This window comes from Cucurbita pepo, chromosome 6 (genome assembly GCF_057944985.1).
Source record: "Cucurbita pepo subsp. pepo isolate OVF chromosome 6, ASM5794498v1, whole genome shotgun sequence".
Classification (NCBI taxonomy): Eukaryota; Viridiplantae; Streptophyta; class Magnoliopsida; order Cucurbitales; family Cucurbitaceae; genus Cucurbita; species Cucurbita pepo.
In genome coordinates, this window is record NC_141803.1 from 2,511,336 (window position 1) to 2,535,399 (window position 24,064).

The window sequence follows — 24,064 nt, forward strand, 5'->3', positions numbered from 1 at the left end:
GCTTTTGGATTCCGGCAAAGGCTCAAGCACACTATTATTTATTTTAAATCATATTATTTGTTTTTTATTATCTAATTTCTACTAATATTCTTAAAAAATAATCCAGATTTATACATTCAAATATTTAAAAAAATTTTTAAAAAATAGAAAATTAAACGCTTTTATTATTATTAATTGTTTATCCGACGATTTTCTGTGTTCGACAAAGAGGTACGATTTTGTGGAGTGGGAGAGGACTTTTTCACTTGGGTTCATGTTCATCCCCACCAAATGTTTAGTTCTTTTTTTTTTTTTTTTTTTAAATCCTTATTTTCTATCACAGATTCCTTTGGAATCTTACGAGCACCTTTTAATTGATTAATTAATTTTAAAATGTGTCTAATAATTAAATTTTTTAATTTTAATTTTATATTTAATATATATTTGAATTTAAACAATGTTTCTATACGCTTTAAAATTCTTAATTTTGTATTGAACAATAACACAATTTTTTTTTATTATAGTTTTGCTTTACGGAAACCCAAAACAAAGTCATGAGAACTTATGCTCAAAGTGGACAATATCATCTAACATGGTATCCGAGTTATGCTCTAAACTTAGTCATGTCAATAGAACCCTTAAATGTCGAACAAAGGACTCCAAAAGATAAAGGAGTAGAGTCTCCTCGAAGGCATAGTAAAAAAATGACTAAGACAAAAAAAAAAAAAGGAGTCGAGCCTCGATTAAAGGGAGGCGTTGGATGAAAGTCCACATCGACTAATTTAAGGAATTAGTATGAGTTTTTTAAATATTTATATTGATAAATTAATTGGTACAAATTTAATGTTTTAAACCCATTTAATTTAATTTCAATGAATTTTAAGAATTAAATAAAGTGTAGTAAATAAGTTTTGAGTAAAAAAATTTATAAAATGCACTTATTACATTTATGTTTTTTAGTATGCAAATTCCTATAATGGAAATAAAAAATCAATAATTAAACTCTTAAAATGAGAAAAAAAACATTTAATTTAATTAGAAGCTTGTTATGATTTTAATAGGGCAAAAAAAAAAATATTAACAAACTTATAAAATTAAATGTATGCATTTAACTAATTTATAAATTAACAAAATTAAACTCTTAATTTTAATTATGATAAGGTTATGCTCTTGGTAATTTAAAATATTTATAAAACTATCTAACTAATATTTATTATTTTTTTAATCAAAATTATCATTTATTAGTTCGACTAATTATATCAAAATTGATTTATTAAATTTACATTTCTACCCTTTAAAATAAACAAAAAAATAATAATTTTCAACATAGTTAAGCGTATTAATTCTATTAAAGTTTAAGGTTTGAATAATGATCTATCCATGACTCGAACGTGGGCGGGATTTTTATTTTTATTTTATTTTATTTTATTTTTGCTATGAGGATAAGAGGAAATACAAATAAAAATCTGAAAGAAAAAAATAAAAGAAAAGTCTATGGCTAGAATTTGGGCATCAATTTGCTGTATATAGTCCCTACTCTATCAATCAGTCCACTTCCTTCCATTTCTCTCTCTTTCATTTTCATAGCTTTTTTTTTTTCTCTCTATTTATTTTCATACAAATATTTTCAAATATTTTAGATTCATTTCATTCAACCCCACCCTACACAATTCCCTCACCCTTTTAAATACATATAAAAAAAAAATAATTAAATCATATTAAATATGAATATTCGTAATTTTATATTTTATTTTTAAAAATATTTATCTGTTGTAATATGTATAATTTAGCTAATCAAAAAATTAAATTTATTTTAATATATTCTCATTCAGACTGACTCAAAAAATGAAGAATTAAATTCGACTCATTAATTTGAAGTTCACAGGTCGAAGATATTCTTTAGGTATAGATCGAGCTATCTCGACTTTTAACAGCTAAGCTTATCACCCAACTTATGGGGTTGGGTTGGGTTGGGTTGGGTTGGGTTGATCAAAGTCTGAGCTCGAGTTGGGCTTATATTCAATTATATTAATATTTATTTAGAATTTTTTTTATTGAATTTCTATTTCTATTTTATTTATTTTAAATGTTTATTACATTTAATCGATAATATTATTCATATGGTATAGTTTCATTTAATATTTATACTTCAAAATTTTATATTAATTAAAAACTATGATATCCAAATTTAAAAATATATTAATTTTTTATATTTTTAATTTATAAAATATAGTATTATATTGACAAGTATGACCAGACATCGATTCAAATATGATTTGTATGTTAATCCCTTTCGCACGTGCGAAAAAGGCAGGGGGAAAAATAAGGTAAATAAATAATTAAAAAAAGAAAGAAAGGTGAGAGTCTCAGAGGAGGAGAGAGAGGCGGAGGATGGATATGGTTCATTGGTGAGTGACAGAAAAAGGGCGGTACGTGTTTTCTGGAGTGTTGGTTCCGTGCTTTTATTCTGTGAGATGTCAGGTGGCGGTTGCAGCATAGTTTGGTTCAGACGAGATCTCAGGGTTGAAGATAACCCTGCTCTTACCGCCGCCGTCAGGTCCGGCGCTGTCGTTGCCGTCTTCATCTGGGCACCGGAGGAAGAAGGTCACTACTATCCCGGCAGAGTCTCGCGATGGTGGCTCAAACAGAGCTTGGCTCTTCTCGATTCCTCTCTTAGAAGCCTTGGTACTTTTCTTGTCACTAAGAGATCCACTAACACCATTTCTGCTTTGCTCGACGTCGTTAAAGCTACTGGTGCTTCTCAGCTCTTCTTCAATCACTTATACGGTCTGTTCTTCCTGTTCTTCGCTTCAATTTCAAATCCTTATTTGAATCGGTTCTTTAATTTCTCTCGTCTTCTTCTTTGTTTGTTTATTTAAGATTATTGTGTTCGGAAATCGGAGATTGTTTCTATCAGCCTTTTCTGGAATTGATTTCTCTGTGTTCTGGAATTATGAAGTTTCTGCTCAGTGTATGATTGTTCTTGGCTGCGTTCGTCCGTTTCATTCTTGTTCATCTGCTTGTAAATTACTACTAATTAGTGGACGAAATCTGCTTATTATTGGTATAAATCGTAATCGTTCGAGAATTTCATAGAATTGGAAAGAGGGAAGGTCCTTAAATGGTTGTGATGCGAATAATTTCCATGTAGAATTGGCATCTTATGGAGTTTCCTTTGATGTCTTGATAATGATTTGGAAATACATATCTTATGAAAGCAAATTTGTTTGTCAGATCCTTTATCGCTCGTTCGGGATCATCGAGCAAAGGAGGTGTTATCTGCTCAAGGTATCGGCGTGAGGTCGTACAATGCCGATTTACTGTACGAACCGTGGGACGTTAAGGATGCCAATGGCAATCCATTTACCACCTTTGCTGGTTTCTGGGAGAGATGTCTCAGCATGCCTTGTGATCCAGAGGCACCACTTCTCCCACCTAAGAGAATAATTTCAGGTTGCTTTTTCTATCATTTAGTTCAACAAGTCTTGTGTTTACTTCAATTTTTCTTTTCTTATCGAATATACGATTGATCGGTAACTCTCCAGTTGTCGTGTTTGTTTGTTCTTCGTGACGTTTTTTCGTAAGAGAAAACATTCTATTGATTTCAGTCTATGCTGTGAGGGTTGTATTTCATTCTATGTTGTAATATATCAAATGTGTTTTTGTGTACCACAAAGTTGCATAGTTGGTTCCATGTTATCAGTGGAAAATCGAGACGATTACCTTTCCCCAACGTAACATTACGCTCTTTGTTGTGTCATTACGGCCTATGGCTCGATTAATAAGAAAGTAGTTTCTTTTGTTACATATTTTAGGTGGCTCGTTCTGGCTTATTATTACGTTGGTGCGTAAGCATAGTATAGATTTCGAGAACATCGTCGGTCTAAATATTGTCTATTCTTAAGAGTTACCGATCAGATAACGTCGTCGATCTTAAAGCTTCACTCTAAATATTGTGTTTGCTCCTTCAGGTGATGCATCTAGGAGGTGCCCATGTGACACATTGGTATTCGAAGACGAATCGGAGAAGGGAAGCAATGCGCTTCTTGCCCGAGCATGGTCTCCTGGATGGAGCAACGCGGACAAGGCTTTGACCACGTTCATCAATGGACCATTAATCGAGTACTCAAAGAATCGAAGGAAGGCGGATAGTGCAACCACCTCATTTCTGTCTCCTCACTTACATTTCGGAGAGGTAAGCGTGAGAAAAGTGTTTCATCTCGTTCGAATGAAGCAGGTTTTATGGGCGAACGAAGGGAACGAGGCTGGCGAAGAGAGTGTCAACTTGTTTCTCAAGTCTATAGGGCTCAGAGAGTATTCCAGATACATGAGTTTCAACCATCCGTACAGCCATGAAAGGCCTCTTCTTGGGCATCTTAAATTCTTCCCTTGGGTTGTGGATGAAGGCTATTTTAAAGCATGGAGGCAAGGAAGGACTGGTTATCCATTAGTGGATGCTGGTATGAGGGAATTGTGGGCTACGGGGTGGCTGCACGATCGGATCCGAGTCGTAGTTTCGAGTTTCTTTGTCAAGGTTCTGCAGCTTCCTTGGAGATGGGGAATGAAGTATTTCTGGGATACTCTCTTGGATGCCGACCTCGAGAGTGATGCTCTTGGTTGGCAATACATATCTGGCACTCTTCCTGATAGTCGTGAATTTGATCGTATCGACAACCCACAGGTGCACACACTTTTCGAGTTCTTCCTCAAATAAACACGTTTGTCCTCTGAATTTATCTAAAATCTAATATCTTCCAACTTCGTGCTTGTTCGAAAAGGTTTCTTATTGAGGGTTCTAGACATGAATTTTTTTAAAAATGGTCTTATTGTATTGAGTACGACGGGTCGGAGTATGGAGAATTGTATCTCCGAGCTCAAGGGAAGGAGTACATGCCAAAACGACAACTTTTTCTCTTAGATTACATGTGTTTCTGGATGTAACTGTCTGAACTGGTAGTTGGTTTTTTGCAGCTTGAGGGTTATAAATGCGACCCGTATGGAGAATACGTCCGGAGATGGCTTCCTGAACTTTCTAGATTGCCCACTGAATGGATTCATCATCCATGGAATGCACCGGAGTACGTACTCCAAGCTGCTGGGATCGAGCTTGGATCGAACTACCCTCTTCCCATCGTAGGACTGGATGCAGCTAAAGCGAGGTTGGAAGAAGCGCTGTCGGAGATGTGGCAACAAGAAGCAGCTTCAAGGGCTGCGATCGAGAATGGAACTGAAGAGGGACTTGGGGACTCTTCCGAGTCGATCCCAATTGCATTTCCTCAAGAAATAACAATGGAGGAGGAGGACGTTGAGCCTGCAAGGATGAACGCTCATACAATTCGGTGCTACGAGGATCAGATGGTCCCAAGCATGACGAGTTCGGTGAGATTAGGAGATGAAACTTCTTTGAACATTCAAAGTACAGCAGAAGATGGTAGAGGAGAAGTACCTATAAATGAAAATTTAAACCAAGAGCCAACCAGAAATGTAGTGAACCCAAGAGTTCGATCAACCGATCCAACGCAGACTCGATTTCCCTATACCCCAGGTATCGGCCTACGAACTGCTGCTGAAGATTCTACTGCAGAGTCCTATTCCAGTAGTGATGTGAGACGAGAGAGAGACGGAGGTGTGGTGCCTGTTTGGTCTCCACCGAGTTCGAGTTACACCGAGCAGTTTGCGGTCGACGAAAATGGCATCGGAACAAGCTCTTCGTTCTTGCAAGGGCATCAACAGAGTCATCAAATAATTAACTGGAGGCGGCTATCTCAGACTGGGTAACAACTTGTGAATCATTAGTCATTTCTCCAATGGCCAAATCCCACGATGAGTAGTCGGTAGCTTGGTACGATACCGACTAACTGATAGAAGCAGTTCATCTGCCGATGATCGTCTCCCTCCCGCTCTTCCCGTTATCACGGTTGTATCATATGTCTTGCTATGCTGTATAGTGAAGATTGTAATTTGTGTAGCTGTAACACGAGCGTAGAGAATTGAAATAGTGATTGTCGTCGTAGTCGTCGTCATCGTCGTCTTTGAATAAACTCAGGTTTGCGACTAGCCCGGATTCTTGTAAGCTTATTCTTAAGCTATGGAAATATTTCTCTATCTTGCTTGCCTTTTCAGATCAGATGCCTATAACTCTCTCTCTTGGAAAAGAAGCTAAGGTAAATGCCGACTACCATTTTAAGTGTTTATTACATAATTATTTAAGGATTATGTTTATTAGATAATTATATATAATTATAAAATGCTTTATTTTCGCACAAATTAAATTTTAAAATAATTTCTTTAAAATATAAATTAATCCAAAATTTTAAATTATTAATTTTATCAATCAATTTTGTTGAGCTGTTTTGCAATTTTTTTTAATTAGAAAAAAAAAAAAAACCTTTGAAAAGAAGCGCATCCAATGAACTCCACAATGTGCTCATTGGATTCCATTTTGGGACCACCAAAGAAAGTCAACGCTTAAATTACCTCAAAAATCATAACTTTTGAGCTACTTTGAAGCAATTATGGATATTTTATTTTATTTTAATTTTCTTGCTTTGTTTAATTTCTACCAACTTGACATTCAACTCATAATTGCAACGAACTCATAATTGCAACGATCTTACCGTAGGAGTTGAGCTCTACGAATTGAACTGTATCCCCCGAGCTAAGTGGGACTTGTATGAAGGAGTCAGATTCTTCTTCTATTTTTAACAAGTCATCGAGCCTCCATAAGGGGACCAGAAAACATCTTTCGATTTACCCTTAGCCCTTGCCACCTTCCATAATAAGTCCTCGAGCCTCTTTTACACTGCCTTTCTCATAGAAGCCACATGAAGAGATTAAAAAGATAAAGTAGCTTTTTGACCCCTCAAATTGAATTCTGTAGTCGAGAATGTTGTAATAAGAAATTGACCGACCGACCATACTAGAGTTTTGGTGGTAAGGTCATGAAAATTGACCGACATAATAGATATGAAATGACTTTAATTTTCAGATTTTTGAATCAACCAAAATATTGTGGCTCAAGCTTGACTCGCTCAACCGACCATTTGGTCAATTATCCCTTTCTCACGCCCTTTCATTATTTGCTCAATTGTTTCAATTAGTTCATTTATTAATTGTTCTTATTTCCAATATTTTATTTTATTTTATTTTAATTGAACATATATATATATATAACCAATTACAGTTATATAATTAATACCTGATTTATTAATTTATTTTGAGGAAATTAAATTAAAATTAAATTAAAAAAATTAGAAAGCAAGAGTGGTCGGTGACCCGTACCTACACGTGTCAAAATCATGTCATTTACTGAGACATGTGGAGTTATTGCATGTTTTTTTTTCTCAATTTATTGTTAAAAATATTCCCATATTTTTATTTTAAAAATATGATTGAATTTTCCATCCCACGTAGGATTGTAACATAATTAAAAAAAAAAAGTGAAAAATTAAAAAAAAAAAACACACACACAAAGTCAACAGTAAAAAAACAAGAAAGTCAACAGAGAAGAAAGTCAAAGTCCCATTTTGTGGGCAATTTTCCTTTTTTTTATTTTCTTTTTAGAATTCAGACTCAAAGTGAATGAACCTATAAAAGGTTTTTATTTTTTATTTTTTTTATTAAATCTTAATTATTTTAAATTGTGATAAAAATTTATATGTTCGCTTCCCTTTTCTCTCTCCCTCTGAAATCAAGAACTCCAAGAAGAACAAGAAGGTGAAGCGACGTCGCACGGAAGGAGGTGCAAAAGCGCAGCCCAGTTTTCCCCCGGTACAGGTTCGAGCCATTGTTTTGGGGTTTTGTTTCGTTTTTCTTTTGGATTATTAACCATGGTTGAGTTGGGAATTTGATGGTGCAGTTGGTGAATTTGGAGAGGGTTTGATTCGGATTCAGCTGATGGATAAGCTGTGCTGTTTTAATGCTTCATACTCTCGGGTAAGAACTAAGAACAGCCTCTCTTACCTTTTGTGTTTCACCGTTCTTCAATTCCAGCTGTGTTGATTCCTTCTGTGCCATGAATTTACCAAATCCACTGATAAATTTTGTACTCGATTCTGGAAATTCTTACAATTCTAGCACCGTTCCAGCTCACCGCTAGCAGATATTGTTCTATTTGATCAGTTAGAGAGAGGTTTACAGAATGTTTCGTTAATTCTCGTTGACACTCGTTCCTTTCTCCAATTGATGTGGGATCCCTTAATCTACCTCATTCGAGGACTAGCGTCCTTGCTGGCACACTGCCTCGTGTTCACTCCTTTTGAGGTTCAGCCTCCTCATTGGCACATCGCCCAGTGTTTGGCTCTGATACCATTTATAACGGTCTAAGCCCACTGCCAGTATATATTGTCCTTTTTTAACTTTCTCACAGTTTTTAAAATGTGTCTGTTGAGGAGAGGTTTTCACGCCCTTATGAAAAATGTTTCGGTCTCCTCCCAACCGACGTAGGATCTCACAAAATCTCGGTAGGATCAAGGCATAATGCATAGCTTTAGTGTTCTATGTATAGAGGGAATTGATTATGTTCGTTGTCTTCTAGCCGATGCTGCCCCAAAATGAGTGATATTTTGAACGGGATACTCGGAAGGTGTAATAACCTAAACCCACCGCTAGCAGATATTGTTTTCTTTGAGCTTTCTCTTCTGGGTTTTTCCTCACGGTTTTTAAAACGCGTCTACTAGGGAGAGAGGTATCCACACCCTTATGAAAAATGTTTCGTTCTCCTCCCAACCGATGTAAGATCTCACAAAATCTCAGTAGGGTCAAGTCGTAGTGCATAGCTTTAGTGTTCTACGTATAGAGGGAATTGGTTATGTTCGTTGTCTTCTAGCCAATGCTGCCCCAAAATGAGTGATATTTTGAACGGGATACTCGGAAGGTGTAATAACCTAAACCCACTGCTAGCAGATATTGTTCTCTTTGAGCTTTCTTTTCTGGGTTTTCCCTCACGGTTTTTAAAACGCGTCTACTAGGGAGAGAGCTATCCACACCCTTATAGATGTTCTCTTCTCCAACCGACGTGAGATCTCACAGAAAGATTATTAATCTGGTGGTGTAGGTTCGGTCGGCATCGAACTACGGTAAAGGAAGAAGCCATGAAGGAGTAATCAAGTATGGATTCTGCCTGGTGAAAGGGAAAGCTAACCATCCCATGGAAGATTACCATGTTGCTAAGTTCGTTCAAATTCAAGAACATGAATTGGGGCTGTTTGCTATCTACGATGGCCATGTTCAACAAACTGTGCCTGCTTACTTACAAAAGCATCTCTTTTCTAATATCCTCAAAGAGGTGACAACCAACTTCTACCCCACCCTGCCCTATCTGAGTATCCATTCATGTGCCTTTTCTTTTCATTACAGGAGGACTTTTGGGTCAACCCGAACAGCTCCATCTCGAAAGCCTACGAGAAAACGGACCAGGCGATTCTATCTCACAGCTCTGACTTGGGTCGTGGCGGATCAACCGCTGTTACTGCTATTCTGATTAACGGTCAACGACTATGGGTGGCCAACGTCGGAGATTCACGCGCTGTTCTTTCGAGAGGCGGTGAAGCTATACAAATGACCATTGATCACGAGCCGAATGCTGAACGCAGCATCATCGAGAATAAAGGTGGCTTCGTTTCTAACATGCCAGGTAACTTATATAGAACATACAGTACTAATGGCTTGGTTCATATCAGTTTGAGTTTGAGTTTATGTTTTGTTTTCCTATAAAAACAGGAGACGTACCTCGAGTGAACGGTCAGCTAGCGGTTTCGCGAGCATTTGGAGACAAGAGTCTCAAATCTCACCTACGATCGGATCCCGACATACGTGATATTAACATAGACGCCAACACGGACGTATTAATTCTCGCTAGCGACGGTCTTTGGAAGGTGTTATCATCACCTTTCATTCCTAAACACTTCTAGAAATCATTCATTTGTGTTCTTCTTATGAATGTGGATTGAAACAGGTCATGTCGAATCAAGAAGCGGTCGATATCGCACGAAGAATCAAGGACCCGATGAAGGCTGCAAAGCAGTTAATAACAGAGGCTTTGCTGAACGAGAGTAAAGACGACATATCGTGCATTGTCGTTAGATTTAGATAGTAAAGACGACATTCAGTATATACCCCAAATAAGATGAAATTTATGTTTTAGGCCAACAAAGTAAATATACGTGTTTCGGGTTTACTGTATCTGTAAATTAGATTAGGCTGATTATGTTTAATTTCAATTTTTATTATATTAATGAGCCCAAGCCCAAAGCCCAAAGCCCAAGCCCAAGCCCAAGCCCAAGCCCAAAGCCCACATATTATTGCCGTATTGAGAAAATTACCAAATTACCCCCGCAGAAACGGTCGTCTAGGGTTTCAGGCGCTATATATATATTCATCGTAAGCTTTAATTCAAAGGCATACGATTCCAATTTTACAGCTTCTTGGCTTTTGGGGGTTTCTGGCATTAGGGTTTGATTTCATTGTTGATTAAATTGGCCTCTCCTTTCAGCTTCAAGTGGTGAGATCTTTTGATCGTATTCTTGGTGGCTTTGTTCTGGAGGCGTAAATTGATTCTCTGAGTTTTGGGGGTTTTCTTTTGTCCAGATTTTGTGCTATCACATCTCTGGTTCCCCTTGCTTGGGTACATTGCCCTTGAAATCCTTCATTTTTATTCCATTTTTGTGTATGAATCTTCTGGATTTGGGAATTCGTTTTCGTTTTTGTTTTTTGATGGTCTATTTGGTTGTTCGTGTTATATGAACTGCGTCGGTCCCACATCGATTTGTTTTATCCTATGATGCTTCTTTATGAGCCATCGAATCTGGATTCTTCAGCAACTGAGTTGGGCTGGGCTCCGTTGGGAAATAAAGGACTCAATATCTCTTCTTTATATATCTTCTGGGCCGGGCCCAATAGCTTGGGTCCATCTGATTCATGTATCCCCTATTTACTCAAATATCACAAAAGACAATAGTTTTAAAATAAATGAACCAAATATTTGGAAGTTTTCGAACTTATATATGGTGGGGTGCGCGAGGAGGTGACCTTTGGCGAATAAGAAAAGAGATGTCGATTTCTTACCATTCAATACTCAAGCATCCATGCATGTTATCTCACACGTGCCATTACCCTTGCTCCTTCCTTCCAATAATGGATGTAGTGTAGAATAATAATTTAACTGCTAAAAATGGAAACTAAAAGAAACGACAACAATCACCGTAAGTCGTCCTTTTTTGGATGAAGACCGATGATCGGACGGTGGTGGATGAAAGTTGGAGATAATGACAGCGTGGACACCTGATTTATTTACGGCCCATGTGGCATGTAGAATTTCAGGATATAAAACAAATATTCCACCACATTTTAATTATAATTTTGATTTATATTAAATAAATATTTTGTTTGAAGAATGGCGCGTTCCATGCGAGACTTCTTTCTTTCTCTTTCTGCTGTTATTACTCTCTCTTAACTGTAACTCGGTGCTCTATTTATCCTGCCTCCACTTCTCTTCTTCCTCAATTTTACACCATTCTTGGATTTGGGAGTTCAGAGCACTTTGTTCTGAATCGCCCGATCTTGTTTCTTTCAATTTCTTGTTCCTCATCGCCCAAAGGTGCTTTCCTTTCTCTATTTCATCTTCTTTCTTCATCTTCAATTGCCAATACGTAGATTTTCTTCGACTAAATTACAGATCGCATGGACATTTTTTCCGATTTTGAACTTGATATCGTTTATACCGGTCTACCTTGTTTGTGCGAGTAGGTTTCTTATCGTCGAGGAATTTTTTGTGAAGCTTCTGAGGAGAAGCTGCCTCGTTCATAGCTCTGGCCGACGTCGCAGTGATATCGTCTCTATCTTCCCCTAGAATTGACAATTTTTGGGGATTTTCTGGTCCATGGACTTCGTCCGATTGCAGTTTGTTGTTGGTTCGGCGTCTTCCGATTGACTACGGCTAATTTCATTCCGGTCGACCTTTTATAAAAAAACAAAGTATTGCTGTCAAAATCGTTAGCGATGTGAGCATTTGAAAGGGATTACTAACAGGAAACGAAACGTAGAGAACATTTCTTATCATTCAAGAAGTATGCTTATGGCAAAATTCAATTGTTTCTCTGGCCGGACAGGGAAGAAGAAAACCAAGGCATGTTTTCTTTCATTATTCATATCTTGCTTGCTTGATAAGTTTCCCAACGGAGTTTGCTGAATATATGTATCCTCTTAATCTATGGTTGCAGATCGATTTGGAACTAGAGAAGCCTACCGAATTGAATTATCTGTCGAAAACTTTGCATGACAGCAGCATCCATCACTGTGAGGAGCCTTTCCAAGGTGGAGAAAGGAAGCCGTCTAACCTGGACGTTTCAGTTCTGTACCCATCAGAGAATAATTCTAAGCTGGATGTTAAGTTAACGAACAATCATGAGAGTTCTGTAGCAGGAGGAGCAGTAGAACCAGCATATGAAGGGGAGGATGAGCGAGACGACAACTCGATCAAGCGGAACCCTTCTGACTTTGATCTCCCTGCTCAAGACACATGTGGAGAAGAATTCGAGTTTCAATTTCCAAGTTCATTGGGAAAACAATTTGATAAGATCATTATTGAAGGAGCTGATACTGTCCAAAGTGGACATGCTAGTGATCCTGGAATTGGTAAGGCAGTATCTTGGGCATTACCTAAACTTGAACGCTCATGTTCTAATCTGGAAAGCAGGGATGTGCTTAGAAACTTATCTCCTCATCAGTTGCCTCCTCCAATGTCTCAGTCTTTCGAAAAACTGCAAGAATTGGCAGACGAAATGAGGAACTATGTTGATCCGGGGAGTCCAGGGTCTGTTATGACTCATCACAGTGCTGATAAAGTCATGTTGAAGAAGCGTTCTTCGAGCCAGATTCTACCTTCCAGAAGCAGGAGATTGTGGTGGAAGTTGTTCCTGTGGAGCCATAGAAACCTACAAAAGCCGTGGACTACCAATACCAAGGCTCTTCCCACCAGCTCTGCTTTCAATCAGCAAGGTGGGTATTGCTCTGACAATCTTGAGCCGAACAGAGCAGCGGGGCAGAGTATAATGGAATCACCTGGATCCAGAGGATGCCCCGAAAACAACGAAAGCGATGATCAGGATCGGGAGAATGTGTTTATTGGAGTTTCTGGTTTATGGCCACAAAACCAGTGGGTTGCATTTTCAGCAGAATCATCTTCTTCCCTAAGAAGAGTGGATGAGTGGGTGAAGGATCTTCAACTAGAGCCCTGTCTTTCAATTGACGTGGTCGGGGAAGACAATGATTCAGATACTTTCTTCCCGCGAACTCCAGAGCGAACTGCAACTCACACACCCCGACGTGGAGAACCCAATCTGACAGAAGAGATTTTGTATGCCAATAGCATCATTGGGTCGCTCAATTCTTCCTCAACCGTGGCTCACATCTCTGGCATTGGCTTAAAAGCCATACCCACAATCTGGCACCTATCCGGTCTTAGATCTGTCAACTTGTCTGGAAATCTCATAGGTAATTCCTTCTTATATCTCCAAATGTTTGGCATAGCACTATTCTTGCCACTTACATGGTTGGTTGCCAGATCACATTAACCCTGGATCACTGCCCAAGGGATTGCATACTCTTAACTTGTCCAGGAACAAGATCAGTGCCATTGAAGGACTCAAAGAATTAGCACGACTTCGGATACTCAATCTGAGTTACAATCGTATATCTCACATTGGACATGGTACTGTTTGAAAAACGTATCGAAAGGTCTAAAACTTATCAATTTCTGATGATTCTGAATGTGCAATTTGTTGAAATGTACACCAGGGTTGTCGAACTGTGCGATTATTAAGGAACTCTATCTTGCTGGCAACAAGATTAGTGATGTTGATGGACTGCATCGCCTCTTGAAGCTCACGGTTCTCGACCTAAGCTTCAACAAGATTTCAACAAACAAATCTCTGGCCCAACTTGTTGCCAACTACAACTCTCTTCAAGCTCTTAATCTGTTGGGGAATCCAATTCAAAGTAATGTGAGCGACGACCAGCTACGCAAGGCAGTTGTTGGCCTTCTTCCAAGTCTTGTTTATCTAAACAAGCAGCCCATCAAAGCACAGAGAGCTCGAGAAGTCGCAACTGACAGCGTTGCCAAAGCTGCACTAGGGAACGGTAGTTGGTGTTCTCATAGAAGAACATCAAGGAAAACGAGCCATATAGCACCATCGTCATCTTCCATCAGTGGGCACAGGAGTAGTGCAAGTGTTGCACACAAAGGCAGGCACAGATCAAAAGCGCCAACCTTACGCCATTCTTCTCTGGGGATGGATTCATCAGCCCTTCCATCATCATCATCTCGTTAGGATGTGTTTTCTGTTCTGTTTTGTTTCCCAATTTCTTCAGCTCTATCACATTTGCTGCCCTGTTTTTCCCGTCCATAGAACTGCGTTAGTCATGTGGTTAAAATGTTCTCTTTAACCTTAGTGAATTGAGATTGCATTTCTTAATGTCATAATCTATGACTTTCCCATTTGGTTTTGCACAAGATATGTCAGATATGTTTTCTCTGGGCTATCCCTTCCAAGCTTCTTCCCAAAGTTTTAAAACGCATGTGCTAGGGGTAGACTTGGGCTGTAACAAATTGTTACAAATAGTATCAAGGCCAGACACCGAGCAGCGTGCCAACTAGGACACTGGGCCACGAAGGGGGTGGATTGTGAAATCCCACATCGGTTGGAGAGAGGAATGAAGCATTCTTTATAAGGGTGTGGAAACTGTGTGGAAACCTCTCCCTAACTTGGGTTGTTACAAATTGTTACAAATTCAAGGCCGACACCGAGCGGAGTGCCAGCGAGGATACTGGGCCACGAAGGGGGTGGATTGTGAGATCTCACATCGGATGGAGAGAGGAATGAAGCATTCTTTGGAAACCTCTCCCTAACTTGGGCTGTTACAAATTGTTACAAATAGTATCAAGGCCAAACACCGAGCGGTGTTGAGCCACGAAGGGGGTGGATTGTGAGATCTCATGTCGGTTGGAGAGAGAAATGAAGCTTCTTTAAAATGGTGTGGAAACTTCTCCCTAATGAAGCCTTCTTTAAAATGGTGTGGAAACTTCTCCGACGCGTTTTGGAGAGAGGAATGAAGCATTCTTTAAAAGGGTGTGGAAATCCCAAAGAGGACAATATCTACTGCGGTGGACTTAACAATTCTATCAATTCTATCCTTGACTATAAAGTGTTACTAATCCCACTTTAAATCAAACTAAACAAACAGAGATTCAGCCTAACAAATAGTGTATGCCAAAGAAGATCTATATTTACCTCATTGGAGTGACAGATATTTTTTGGCTAAGAACAAAAACAGTTCATTTCTAAATCAATATCACTCACCTTTGATAGGAATCATTCCATTTTCTTCATTTGAGCATATCTACGCAGCTTCTCATTGAAAACAACTTGAGGATCCTTCTCAATCAAGTCGCCATTTTCATTGTATGCATCCTTCAAGAAAACAACCCAATTCATTTCCGTACCAGCCAGATAAAAGGTTCTGGGTTGCTTACGAAGCATCTGATAAGTATGCTTAGTCAAGCTGAACTCCTCCTTAAACTCCACAATATGATGAATAGAAGCCTTCTTCTCCAATGTCAAGCTCAAGAACTCATGCACCACGCCAACCCTGTACTTCTCTGCCTCCAATGTCCAAAGTTCCAGCTTCGATCCGTCCGAATATGGCGAAACCAATGGAAGTGTATTCAACAAATTCAGCTTCCTCGTATCATCCTCATCCAAATCCAAATCCTTCCCATGTTTCACAGGAAACTTGAACGCCCTTTTCGCCTTATCCTCGTTCATCACGAACTCTCTCTCGAGATCACTAACAGCCAACAGAGGATCCCAATTGACCAATTCCAGCACCCTCTTCCCATCATCTTCCACCACAACTCGGAAGAAATCCGGATATTTCCCCACTCGATCTCTAAAATCCTCTGGAATCCCAAACACCGATCTGCAGTGATAGATTTTCGACAATGGAATCCGCTTATTCGCCGACATCATCAACAACTTCCTCACAGTTCTAACCCTATCCATCTCCATCGAGTCCATAATCCCCTTCTCTTCCTCGATCAACCTCTCCATAAACTCGGTAAATCCAAACCACATTTTCCCATCCACGTGACGGTAGGGTTCGAAAATGAGCGGATGTCGCTCAATAGATCGAGCGACTTTGCGTCCTCTCGGGAAACCGAGTTCGCGATAGAGCTTACCGGCATCGTCGAGGCGAAGAACGTGCTCCGGCTGCTTCGAAAGGAAATCCTTCGATTTAAAAAGGAATCTGAAGAAGGAATCTGTTTCAACGATGCGCTCGAAGTAAGAAATGCGATTAGGTTCGGATTGAACGAGCTTGGTTCTAGGGCTTTCTTGCTTCTTGCGTTTCTTCCTGAACTTCTTGGGGAGCTTGGTGACGAGGAAGGAGGTGGAAAATGGGAGTTTCTGGTTGAGGAAGGAAGCAGAGGAATGGCGGAGGGTGTTCGTTAGGGTTAGGGTTTCAGGGGATTTTAGGTTGGTGACGAGAAGGCGCCAAGCCATCAGAATTTTGATTTGGTTGCTCTTGCTGATTAAACTGGACATGCTGGAAACACTGGAAATCTGGAGCTTAAGTATTTCATTTTTTTCTTCACAAATTTAATTTATACTCCTAGAATTTAAGTTGTATTAATAATTATATTTATTTAAATTATTTTAAAAATTATGACATAAATCTTCATAAATAAATAAAATAGAGTAAGAAGTTGTAAAATCCACTTAAATTAGTACAAATTTATTAGACTCCAACATTTATTTTAATATTAAGTTACAAAAAACTGTGCATTTAACAACTTAAAAATAAAATCTTAATAAAAGGTATATTTTAAAATAACATAAATTTTGGTTAAAAATATTTCTAAATTTTACTCCACCTAGTAAAGCCATGAGAGCTCTCAAAGTGGACAATATCATACCATTGTGAAGAGTCATGTTCGTCTAACATAGTATCAGAGTCATGCCCTAAACTTAGTCGTGCCAATAGGTTAGTAAATCCTCAAATGTCGAATAAACGACTCCAAAAGAGGAGGAGTCAAGCCTCCTCGAAGGCCGTCAAAATGACTAAGATTCCAAAGGAGTCGAGCCTCGATTAAGGGGAGGCGTACTTTGTTCGAGGGGAGGTGTTGGATGATGAAAGTCCCATATCGGCTAATTTAGGGAATGAGCATGAGTTTATAAACAAAGAATACTCTCTCTGTTGGTACGAGGCATTTTGGGAAGCCCAAAGCAAAGCTATGAGAGCTTATGCTCAAAAGTTGACAATATCATACCATTGTGTATTGGTATGAGGTGGCTTGGAAAGCCCAAAGCAAAGTCACCAGCGTTTATGCTCAATTTATTATTATAATAATAAAGAAATTTTTTAAAATTTACGAGAAAATAAAAATAACAGGGAATTATATTTTGACAGAGCAAAATATGAGGTTGCTTATTGATGATCCAATTTCACAATCTTAATCACATTGAGGTATAACATTTGAGGAAGTGCATAAAAATACAAAGCTCTAAACAATCCTACAAATTCTCACTTCTGTGCTCATCTTCTGCATAATTACATGATCCTATTTCGGCCTTACGGCTTCTATGGCTGCTGCTATTCTGGTGTGTTCAATCCTAATTTGTGTACTCTCTTCTTTCCTGTTTCTATGCCTCCTATGATGCTTATTCCATCATATCCATGGAATCAATATAAAATACTTTCTAATCACTTTGCTTGTCTCTTCAACAAGGGTTTTTGGCAGATTAGGACTCTCTCGTCGTTGTTATCTTCGATTTCTATAACTCGGGCATCCCACTTAAGCTGTGTAGTTAGAGTTCGGGCCGATTCGATAAGTGCAGCGGTGTCACGGATTATCACCCAACCCTGTAAAACCAGTGACATCGTCGACATCAACAACAAATGATATCACCATTCGCACGACAATTTTCAACCAATCTAAGATGTGAAATGTACAAGTGGGAAGCACTGAGATCCCACGTTAGTTGGAGAAGGGAATGAAACATTCTTTATAAGGGTGTAGAAACCTCTTCCTAACAGGCGCGTTTTAAAAACCTTGAGGGAAAGTTGGGAAAGTCTAAAGACTATAAACCTTGAGGGAAAACTCGAAAGAGAAAGCCCAAAGAGGACAATAAACGCGTTTTAAAAACCTTGAGAGGAAGCCCGGAAGGAAAAACCCAAAGAGGACAATATTTGTTAGCGGTGAGCTTGGGCTGTTACACTCACAACCTCACAAACATAGCCTCCCTTGAGTATTGGTTTAAAGTCCTTCATTCCTTGTTTCCCATAGAGAGATTGCTAAGTTTTAGGGAGCTCAGCAGCAGAACTTCAACATACTTTATTGGTTATTCTTATTCTTCACCAACACTAGAACTAACAACACTAACTAAAGGAAAGGAAATAGTACCTCTGGACGAAGTAACCGATCAATCTCAATGAATAAATCGAGCATCGAGCACCTCCGCTTCTTACTTGCTTCGAGGGACAGAAGCCCTGCCGCATGCACCAAATCATATGATCTAGGATATGTTGGAAAGGCCTCGCACCTGAATTGGAGAAGGCAACTAGAACGTAAGAACAAAAGAAATTTTCTGCAGCAAACGTCAGATGAGATGCACCAAGTTTAGAAGAATAGTATTACCAATCATGCAATACCCCAATGAAACCTCTATCCATTATCAAGGGAAGATAGTTCGGTCCATCGGTCGGTACCACGTTCATGACCCATACAGACTTCCCAGCCTCCAACAATGCAGAATTGAAGCCTCCAAAATGAGCGTTCATATCTAGCACATTCCGAAGCATGTTGTATGGTGGTAAAGGATCCTCATCGCCTGGTCTTTTCGGATGATCCGAGAAGATCAATGGTGACAAAAGAGACCAATAGTTCTTTACTGCCATTTTCCAGTTTAGAGAATCATCTGTGAAATCATCTAAAGCCAATCCTGAAACATGCCAACTTGACATGTCAGTGATATGTAATGGGATATCATCAAATCCAATAAAATCAAAGCTTTCCTTTCAACTTATTCGAAGAAACTAAAGCATCGTCGTAATTACCATGCAAAGACAGTTCACTCTTGTTCAAGTTAGCCCTCGAAGGCCAAGTTCTTCTTTCGTTAATAGGAACCCAACGACGACTTTTTCGTCCACCAATGCAGCCTTGGAGTGGTCGATAATATGGAGATTCAATATCGTGACCTTTACCACATATTGGAGGAGATGAATCTGGCTTCCTAGATATAAAAGCAGCAAAAGACAAAATTAGGACTGTAATGTTTTTGTATTGACAAATAATCAAGCAAGACATAAAGTTCGATGCGTTCTGCCTCGGATGTCGTACCGTGAGCTGTAACAATTACTTTTACTAGTTTTCTTCCAGACAACAGTTTCGTCTTGTTGAAAAAGCATCTCCCAGCACAGATATTCTACGAAATCCTGAATGAAATTCCATCTTTTCTGGTTCTCTTTTTTGTGAAGAATTCCCTGAGTGTTGGTAAGTGGCAACGTCCACACGAAATACCCACCGGGCCTCAAAACTCTATCGACCTCGATCAAGTATCTACCATCTGTTTGAAAAAAGAAAAAGATTTAGAAGTTTCCTTGTCAGAATATACACAAAGATTGGACATAATTGACCACAGAGTGCCACACGATATATAGAATCTATGATGTTCTCAAAAACCGAGTTTGTTCTCTTGATAAAATCGATTAACATCAAAGAGTAGCACCCATCAATATCATGGAACGAAGCTTTAAGTGTACCTTTACTATCCCAGTCGACACCGCATCGTGCACAATGAACCATATCATAGGAAAGAGATGGATATGGCAACTGTTTTGAAGTAAAAGAACCAAGCATTGCAGGAAGGCCCCTTTCAAGAGTCAGTTGAACTTGACTGCCAGAAGCCTCGTAATTTGCTATGCACATAGTCAAGAGATGTTTGGAGAAAAGATGTGCTCCAAAGCTTCCATAACCACACCCTATATCTAGAAGGGTTCTTACCTGCAAAATTTTAGGAAGGTGCAACTTCTTGTTAGGTATTCAAACTGGCGTTATACGTTAACATAAATATGTTCCTCAGTGACGTAATTTTCCATGACTCGCTATCTAGCATCATCCGAGTAGACAGCTTAAAACAAAAGAAAATGCTAAAAATTTAAGGCTTTGAAATAAGAATATCCTTGTAAGAGTATTATGGAGTTGACGCTGGAAGTGAAGCAATTTGGATGATCTTTCCCAAACAAAATAAGAAGTCGCATGTAACAGCCAAGCCCACCGCTAACAGATATTGTTGTCTTTAGGTTTTCCCTTCGGGGCTTCCCCTCAAGGTTTTTAAAACGCATCTGCTAGGGAGAGATTTCCACACCCTTATAAAGAATGCTTTGTTCTCCTCTCCAACCGAGGTAAGATCTCACAATCTACCCCCATGCGGGGCCCAGCGTCTTCACTGACACTTGTTCCCCTCTTCAATTGAGGTGGGATCTCACAATCCACCCCTCTTTGAGATCCACCGTCCTCACTGACAGCATTGGGATCTCACATCACATCTACAACCATGAAGGATCAATTGAATTTGGTTTCCTTCAAAATGACAGGATGTGCATGACCATGATGGAGCGGCATGTGCATGACCGTTTGTATCTTAGCGACGAAGTATAGAAGACCACAACTGATGAACTGGCTTCAACAGAGCAGTGACATACATACCCCAATTTCTCTGAAATTTGATTCATTTCTCAGCCCAATCATTTCTGCAATCTGGTGAGAATAATCTTCAACACCATCAAACATTGGAGAGGCAGAACGAAAAGATATCTGTTCTTCCTCTAGCATCATCATCCTGTAAATTCAGGAGAACACTTAGTCAAAGAAAGATAATGTGAGCTCAATCTATTGGGGGGTTTTTCAAATGAATTTCTTGGCAAACCTTTTGGTCAAGCTTCCTGAAGAAAGGACCTCCTGTGCTGTGATTTTCACATTTGCTACCCAGATAACATCCCTTCCAGTGGGCCATCTAAGTGGAATCTTGTAATTCAAGGGAGGTTGAACCAAACAATTTTGCCACAAGCCAGGCTCACAATGTCTATCATACTCATCATCTTTTGTATCGCTCGAATTGAAGCAAGGAACATAATTCTCAAACTCCGGCAAACAGAATTCAAGCTCTTTCAACCTTGAAGGACCAAGAGAAATCTCCCCTATATCCCAAAGGTCTGAAACAAGCTGCTCTTGGAGTCGCCGATAACCATGGAATATTTGAACTTGGGAAGAACCAGAAATGGAGAGCGTCCACCAAAAAGAACCAGTAAGAGCAAGAATTATAATCAATACTAAACTCAATCTCAACATTTGCAGTATAAATTGCTGCCGACTTCGTGAGTTCCCAACTAAAAAAGAATCAGAAGCAAAGCCATTCTCAGTGCCTCCATATTTGGAAGGGGAAATGTCTGGAAGAAATAGACGAAAGGGACTCCCATTTCCTCCATGATCTGAAGAACCTCTTCTATCCACTTCTTCCTTATCAGTTTTATCCTTCATTTGGGAGTCCCATTTATCATCATCATGACCATGTACCTTCACACCGGACGAACCTCGATGCAAAGGCCTGGACATTGTCTGCCGTGGTAATGCAAAATCAACTGGAACACATAAAATTCATAGAAGCAAATCAATACAAGTTCCAATTCAAATACGAATACAGAAATTTGCAGTGTAAATCACTTTTCCACCTCGATTTAGTTCAAAACATTAAAGCAAAGAGACCGATTAATTGACACGAAGATCCAGATTTCATCTTTGGAAAGCAACGCGCACTCGCCAGCATCCAAAAAAACATAATTAAAAGAACGAATTCATCTTTTAAGATCCACATCTTCAATTCAAAACATCAGATAAAGAAAACAAGTAGTAACACCAATCGATAACGATTCAAGATCAACCAAACGAGCTACGAAGGAAAATCCAAACATCCTCCAATCAAACAAACAAACAGCACATCAAAGCAATTCAATCAAGAAGATTCAGCAGTAAACAATGAGTCCATAACACAAATTCTTCACAACAAAACATCATTATCCTTCAAACAACACAAGAACCAATCCCAGCTACTTCATCCAGAGTAGAAATTAAACCCAAACCAGCATGAAAAACAGTAAGAAGAATCCAAAAGACAGTACCTCAACTAAAAAGCGAAGTGAACAAGATGAATAGAAGAATAAAAACGGGAAGAACACAAACAAGGCTGAATTGAATATAGAATGAAGAAGAACCGACACCCTAGGCCGCCATTGTCGTCTTGTTTAAGCTCGCAAAACTGATTTCCAATTCTCTCTCAAACACTACTCCATTACTGGATGTGGAAGCGCTCGGATTAAAAGCAGAAGAGAGGAGTGGACTGTGTGTGGAGAGCGGGAGGAGAAGAAAATGGAGATTTCGTACAGATCCAATCACGACAAGCTTGAAAGCTCCCGTGAAGACTAAAAATGATTCCCAATTCCCACTCTATTATATTCTTTTCTAGTAATTAAAAATACTCCATGCATTATTAATTATTTTAATTATGTTAATTATTTTAATCACCTCCTTAATTCTTCATTATATTAAGTAATTCTCACTCAAATTAATTTACCAATTTAATACCTTTTTCTTTTAGCTACAACCTTTTCAATCCCCAATTTCTGTGTGTATTTTAGTCATTTAATAACTACTCATTTTATTAATTATAACACTTCAACTAATTAATTTATTCAATATTTTAATTTTTTAATTTTTATCTATTTTTATAATTTTAATATATTAAAATCAAATTAATAAATTAAAAAAGGACGAATTCAAACGCTAATTACAAAAAATGGGTTTCCGGTCAGCCCGAGATCCAAAAACTTTGACCCGTCTCCCGGAGTTGGTGGCAAAAAAAAAAAAAAAAAAAACCGACAAATATATAGGGCATCAGATCGAGGAATCCTTGATTCTAATTTCCAGTATGAGTACTGCGCGGACAAGACAAGAATGGGGATCACCACCTCGTATGGATCACTCGTGCTATACTCGATCGGTGTGGCGAAAAGAGCGATGGAAACTAAAAAAAAGGGGGAGGGCGCCCCATTACGGTGGTCTAGCGGCCGTTAGATGTCCTTTATAGCCACTGTTACAGAATTGGAAAGATTGGAAAAGGAACACAAGCCCGGGAAAGAAAGGTCAGCCACCCTTATTAGGTTTCACCCTAGATTATTGAACTATTTATTAAAGAAGAAGTAAGTAGTCTCTTTTATTCAATTTTTTAATTTAAATTTTAAGACTCCAATATTTTTTTTATTTAACTAATTATAAAGTTTATAATGTTAATTATTTATTTATTAGTAAATAGAAAATAAAGTAATGGGGTTTTTTTTTTTTTTTTAATTGAAAGTGAACGAAAAAGGTTATTAATATATTTTTTAAAAAAAATTAATTGTATAAAATTAGTATAAAAAATAGACTACTTTATTTCAGAGTATTATAATTGGTAATTAATTTTAAAATAGCAAAGGAGATCTAGCATCAATTTTTTTCATTACCGAGGCGGCTATTAATGGCAAATATTGAATATAGTTAACCTTGCCTAATCTCCCTACCCTGTTTAATTTCTTTTTTTTATTTAAATTAGTGTTAAATTAAAATTTTATAAATCTAAATTGGTTAATTAAAATTTTAATTTATCATAAATAAATTAGACATGGTAATTTTAAAATATGAGAAATAAAATAGATATAAAGTTTATTCCACGAATACATTTGTTTATTTTATTTTATTTTATTTTTCCCTTTTTATTAAATGGTTTTTTATTTTATTTTATTTTAATTTTTATTGAGAGTTAGAAATAATGGGAGTTTGTGTGTGAAAATAGAAGGAAGTGGGACCCAGTAGAGCCGCGTACGAGGTGTCGGTGGGGTGACGTGGCAAAGCCGGATAATAGGGTCCCGGTGCTGGCTGTGCACCGACGTGGAAGGAGTTTTCTTTTTTCTATTTTTTTATTCTTGTTTGTTCGAAATT

General features: G+C 38.3%; 5 protein-coding genes across 8 annotated transcripts; 3 read left to right on the forward strand and 2 right to left on the reverse strand.

Annotated features, from left to right (window-relative positions):
• Positions 1-2,330: 2,330 nt before the first annotated feature.
• Positions 2,331-6,084, forward strand: LOC111797061 (cryptochrome-1). The gene is made up of 4 exons (XM_023679944.2): positions 2,331-2,766; positions 3,214-3,432; positions 3,951-4,660; positions 4,951-6,084. The coding sequence occupies exons 1-4, from the start codon at positions 2,454-2,456 to the stop codon at positions 5,755-5,757; spliced, it is 2,049 nt and encodes a 682-aa protein (XP_023535712.2). The 5' UTR covers positions 2,331-2,453; the 3' UTR covers positions 5,758-6,084.
• A 1,527-nt stretch (positions 6,085-7,611) lies between these two features.
• On the forward strand, positions 7,612-10,156 carry LOC111797039 (putative protein phosphatase 2C 10). Of its 2 annotated transcripts, none has more exons than XM_087124683.1 (6): positions 7,612-7,755; positions 7,838-7,914; positions 9,035-9,265; positions 9,337-9,613; positions 9,700-9,854; positions 9,935-10,156. In XM_087124683.1, exons 2-6 carry the CDS (start codon positions 7,876-7,878, stop codon positions 10,070-10,072), a joined length of 840 nt encoding a protein of 279 aa, XP_086980809.1. In that variant the 5' UTR covers positions 7,612-7,755; positions 7,838-7,875; the 3' UTR covers positions 10,073-10,156. The 2 variants fall into 2 exon arrangements, with proteins under 2 accessions (XP_086980809.1, XP_086980810.1); XM_087124684.1 differs by having other exon boundaries at positions 7,618-7,749.
• Positions 10,157-11,959: 1,803 nt separating this feature from the next.
• LOC111797040 (uncharacterized) lies at positions 11,960-14,473 on the forward strand. Its single transcript, XM_087124681.1, has 4 exons — positions 11,960-12,103; positions 12,198-13,470; positions 13,541-13,687; positions 13,774-14,473. The coding sequence occupies exons 1-4, from the start codon at positions 12,047-12,049 to the stop codon at positions 14,304-14,306; spliced, it is 2,010 nt and encodes a 669-aa protein (XP_086980807.1). The 5' UTR covers positions 11,960-12,046; the 3' UTR covers positions 14,307-14,473.
• Positions 12,067-16,644, reverse strand: LOC111797037 (Ubiquitin carboxyl-terminal hydrolase family protein). Its single transcript, XM_087124682.1, has 3 exons — positions 15,336-16,644; positions 12,637-14,365; positions 12,067-12,483 (listed from the first exon to the last, which is right to left on the reverse strand). Exon 1 carries the CDS (start codon positions 16,575-16,577, stop codon positions 15,348-15,350), a length of 1,230 nt encoding a protein of 409 aa, XP_086980808.1. The 5' UTR covers positions 16,578-16,644; the 3' UTR covers positions 12,067-12,483; positions 12,637-14,365; positions 15,336-15,347.
• A 768-nt stretch (positions 16,645-17,412) lies between these two features.
• Positions 17,413-22,517, reverse strand: LOC111796974 (putative pectin methyltransferase QUA2). 3 transcript variants are annotated; one of them, XM_023679812.2, is made up of 9 exons: positions 22,307-22,517; positions 20,961-21,672; positions 20,741-20,873; positions 19,795-20,035; positions 19,373-19,598; positions 19,090-19,265; positions 18,671-18,974; positions 18,437-18,575; positions 17,413-17,895 (listed from the first exon to the last, which is right to left on the reverse strand). In XM_023679812.2, exons 2-9 carry the CDS (start codon positions 21,644-21,646, stop codon positions 17,737-17,739), a joined length of 2,064 nt encoding a protein of 687 aa, XP_023535580.2. In that variant the 5' UTR covers positions 21,647-21,672; positions 22,307-22,517; the 3' UTR covers positions 17,413-17,736. The 3 variants fall into 3 exon arrangements, with proteins under 3 accessions (XP_023535580.2, XP_023535576.2, XP_023535577.2); XM_023679808.2 differs by having other exon boundaries at positions 22,210-22,517; XM_023679809.2 differs by having other exon boundaries at positions 21,763-22,517.
• Positions 22,518-24,064: the final 1,547 nt, after the last annotated feature.